Source organism: Poecilia reticulata, linkage group LG19, assembly GCF_000633615.1.
Source record: "Poecilia reticulata strain Guanapo linkage group LG19, Guppy_female_1.0+MT, whole genome shotgun sequence".
NCBI lineage: Eukaryota > Metazoa > Chordata > Actinopteri > Cyprinodontiformes > Poeciliidae > Poecilia > Poecilia reticulata.
In genome coordinates, this window is record NC_024349.1 from 156,439 (window position 1) to 160,688 (window position 4,250).

At 49.4% G+C, this 4,250-nt stretch overlaps 1 protein-coding gene across 1 annotated transcript in view; it reads left to right on the forward strand.

The window, feature by feature from the left end:
- Positions 1–425: 425 nt before the first annotated feature.
- The window catches only part of fam20cb (FAM20C golgi associated secretory pathway kinase b), a 26,798-nt gene continuing 22,973 nt past the window's right edge, over positions 426–4,250 (forward strand). Inside the window, exons 1-4 of the mRNA XM_008436432.1 lie at positions 426–431; positions 1,583–1,756; positions 1,831–2,477; positions 3,850–4,142. Of these exons, the coding sequence (XP_008434654.1) occupies positions 426–431; positions 1,583–1,756; positions 1,831–2,477; positions 3,850–4,142 (1,120 nt within the window). The remainder of the gene's footprint in view (positions 432–1,582; positions 1,757–1,830; positions 2,478–3,849; positions 4,143–4,250) is intronic.

Here is a 4,250-nt window from a genome sequence, read left to right on the forward strand (position 1 = left end):
GGGGGAGTGGCTGTGCTGGACGGTTGGCTTGATCTAAGCCTCAGCTGTCAAACTCCAGTCCTGGAGGGAAACTGTCTGTCCTGCAACATATAGACGTGCCGCTGCTGCACCACCTGAATACAATAATTAGGTGACTAGCAGGACTCTGGAGTATCTACACAGTGAGGAGGCAATTGAGCCATTTGACTGGTGCTTTAACCTGTGGCTCATCTAAAAACTGCCAAAATGTTTTTTCTTTGTCAGTGTGTCGTGTTGGTGACTGAAGCCTTTTATGAAGACTTCAACACATTTCTTCAGACAGGTTGGACAGACTTTTAATGCTGTTCAAACTGTTTCTATAAGCTGACTCATTTCTTTAGTAATTATTTCTGACTTTTTTAATGCTTTGTCTTGTAAACCAGGTGGGCAGATTAATGTGAATGAATATGACGGTGACACACAGGTGGGTCTGATTAGCTTTGCTCACACTACTTTGTAAAATATTTATTTATTATCCTAATGTTTCTGCTATATTTCTTGTTTTTCCTTCCAGGCTGGAAGTTTTCCTCCTTCATGTTGGTGAAAACAAGAGCAGCACCAAAGACACTTCACCATCAGTGATCACAAGACCATCCATGGCTGCTTCCAGTGAACTTTCAAAGCTTCACCTTCAGTGCAAAGTACCATGAATGTATGAGCTTTGTTGTATATTGCTCTCAGTGCTGTTTGATGTTTTTAAATAAAAGTAAATTATATTCTGTGAATGGTGCTGTGTTTTTGTAGCATCTAATGTCTTAAAATGAATCTGGCGATTATTGATGGCCAGTAGTTTCTGGAAAAAAAGGTTTTAATTGCTCTAGTGGCTTTTGTTTGCTAGTAAATTGACATGAGAAAAAGGGAAGCGAACCAACGACAGCAGCATTGAGAACTAGAGCCTCCATATGTGGGCTGTGATTTAACCCCTGCACCACCTCAGCACACCCTGCCAGTAGTGTTTCAAACTCAGATTTCTATGTTAATATATACTTTACACTGTTCTGTTACATTAACATGTTCATAGTGTTAACTTTTGACTAAATACACTAGTGTTGGGTAAGTCAGCACTGATGACTTACTGATGATTCAACTATATCACAAATAACTCTTTCAAAAGTGTAACTTCTACACCGTCCAGAGTGAATCTATACAGACACTTTCAAAGTGTTGAACTGTAGGAGTTGATGAAATGCTTCCAAATTTGCTGTGTGAAGTTCAGCTTGGAAAAGTGGATGAAGAGAAGATGCATCATGCAGGTTGAAGCAGAAAGGCGCCCCCTAGCGGAGAAGCAGGGATCTCTCTCTCTCTCTCTGCGCGCGGTGACGCTGCGTTAAAGGCTGGCTCCAGCCCAGCTTCATCCTCATGTTTACCCCCTCTCCTCTCCTCTCCTCCTCTCCTCCTCTCCTCTCCTCGTCTCTCCTCGTCTCTCGGTGACTCGGTTCTGTTTCTGCTCTCCAGCCGCAGCGCGGTGATCGCGGCGCGGCGTGGGCCGCGGCTTTTCACGGGACGTGGAGCAAAGCGCTGATTTCCGGGGACTTTCCACTCTAAGGTGACGTTTCTCCTCCAGAACCGGACCGCTCCGCTTCCTGTTTGGCTTCTGGACCGGAGCGGGACGGAGAGACGCGCGCGCTGCCTGGTCCGGACGGGACCCGACGGGACCGTGGGTCCAGCTGCGTGTTTCCTGTTGATCCACGCAGGGAAGAGACGCGAACAGGGCCGGGTGGAGGAGTTAGAGCCGCCGGTCCGAACCGAACCTGGACGGCAGGGAGGAGTTAGAGCCGCTGGTCCGAACCGAGCCGAGCCCGGGCTGTGAAGGCTGAGCCGGTCCTGAAGACGGCCAGTGGAGATGGTTCCGACCCGCTGTCCGCGCTCCTGCTGCGGCTGGCGGCCGCTGTGATCACCGTCTGCAGCGATGTAGTCAGCCTCTTCATCTGCGTCCTCCTCATCCTCAGCGACCCGTCCCACCTGAAGATGATCCTGCTGCGCCGGTTCCGAGTCCTCATCCTCACCGTCTTCCTGGTGGCCTGCTCCATGCACATCATGGTGGACCTGCTGCCCAAGCTGGAGCGCCAGGGCGCCGGCTGCTCCTGCTCGCACGGCCCGGCCCCGGCTCCGGAGCGCGGCTGGGCCGAACCGGGCTGGCCCGACAAGCACACGCTGCGGATCCTGCAGGACTTCAGCAGCGAGCCCGGATCCAACGCGTCCTCCCGAGCCCTGGACCGGCTCCCTTTGGACGGGGCGCCGGCCCCGGAGCCGCCGGGCCCGCGGGGCGACAGGAGCAGACTCTTCCTCCAGGGGCCGGCGGCGGCCCGGCTCGGTCCAGCCCGGGGTTCGAGGCTGGCGCTCCTGTTTGAGCATCCCCTCTATAGACGATCTGTGCCGCCGCTCACGGAGGAAGACACGCTGTTCAACGTGAACACGGACATCAGGTTCGACCCCAAAGCGGCGGAGGACCAGGCGTGGTGAGCAGGGGCGCATCCACACGGGGCGGGGGCGCACAGATGCATTCTGGGAGGTTTAGTCAGGCYGGACGGGAGTCACAGTTAAACTGGGAGGAAATTCACTGTTTTACAGACATTATTATTATTATTATTRTTGTTGTTTCATTTTTATTATTGTATCTTACAACCTTCTGTTCTCTTCCTGCAGAATAAATCCAATAATAACGTATTTTTCTTACAACTCGGTGCAGCTTGTATTTCTACATTCCCAGTTTTTTCCCTCAGAATTTGTAAGTGCGTCTCATAGTGCGGTGCGCTCTATAACCTGTTCAGGTATTTTCATGTTAATTTTTCTGCTTTTCCATTTTTATTTTTCTAAACTCCACATTTTAGTGAATAAAACATTTTCACCCCAAAGTCTCTGTTTTCATTCGTTTATTAATCATTGGCCATTTAGTTGTTATTTAAACGCTGCACACAAGTTTATGATGAAAATAAAGAAACATTCTAAAGAAATGAACTTAAACTTCCAGCAGTATTAAAGCAGTTTTCGCTCTGCTAACTGAAACCGTTCTAAGAAACATCTTCACCGAAATCAGGCAACTTCTGATTCTGAAGATCTACATAACGCTGAGTGTGCATCTGACTTCTATCAAGGATCTTGGAGAGGGAGGATTTTGCTGGACCTTTGTGCTAATGCTAATKCTAGCGGCCCTCCTGTATSTTCTTTGTGCTAGTGCTAGCGGCCCTCCTGTATGTTCTTTGTGCTAATGCTAGCGGCCCTCCTGTATCTTCTTTGTGCTAATGCTARTGCTAGCGGCCCTCCTGTATCTTCTTTGTGCTAATGCTAGCGGCCCTCCTGTATGTTTTGATATGTCTTGTTGATCCAGCAGCTGCCGCTTGTTCTCTTCCTGTTTCCTGATGTCAGACATCTGAGCGCTGTCCTCAGAGGAACTGACCTCTGACCTCTCGGCTGGTGGTGGTTTTCTCTAAATGTAGAGAAACATTTTTGTTTACGTAGCATTGATTAGCAGTACCACCACTTGGCCACAGGGGGAGCTAATTCCCACTTCTGATAGTAAATCTACACATAATCCAGAATCAGATTTTGGTTTTAGTGCGTTTCCACGACGACCCAGTTGTTTTTCTGGAGRAAATCACCTAAATGTTGATATTTTTCTGTTCAGTTGGAATATCGCTGATTCGTTCTAATAAATTCGGTTTGTTTGTTAGCTTGTCTGAAACTCGTAGCCGTCACAGCGACCATCAGAACTAGAAGTTTAATATTTTCTGTTGAGCTCTTTTACGTGTTCAGTGTTAGTAATCTCCTCCTTCCTGTCCAGATCCTGTCTCGGTGTTTAAACTTCCTGTTCCTCTTCCTGCCGCCATCCAGGACCGGCGAGGGCGCCGAYGACGAGCCGAGCCCGACGGGCGAGCTGACGGCCGAGTCGTACCCCAACTGGCTGCGCTTCCACATCGGGATCAACCGCTACGAGCTGTACGGCCGGCACAGCCCGGTGGTGGAGGCGCTGCTCAGGGACCTGCTGACCCAGAGGATCACCAGCGTGGGTGAGTCCACACGACCTCTGACCTTTCATGCTGGGCGTTTTGAGTCACGCAGACTGTTTCTGGTAGGAACTAAGACGTGGAGCCCGGGTTCCACCGGATCCCCACAACGGCAGTCGGGTTTAATAAATCACAAAAAAATGTTTTAAGCTTCAATAATCCATCCAGCTGAGCAGCTCTGGTCCTTCAATAAGAAAAACTCTTTAATTCATTTAGTTTATTTTGTTT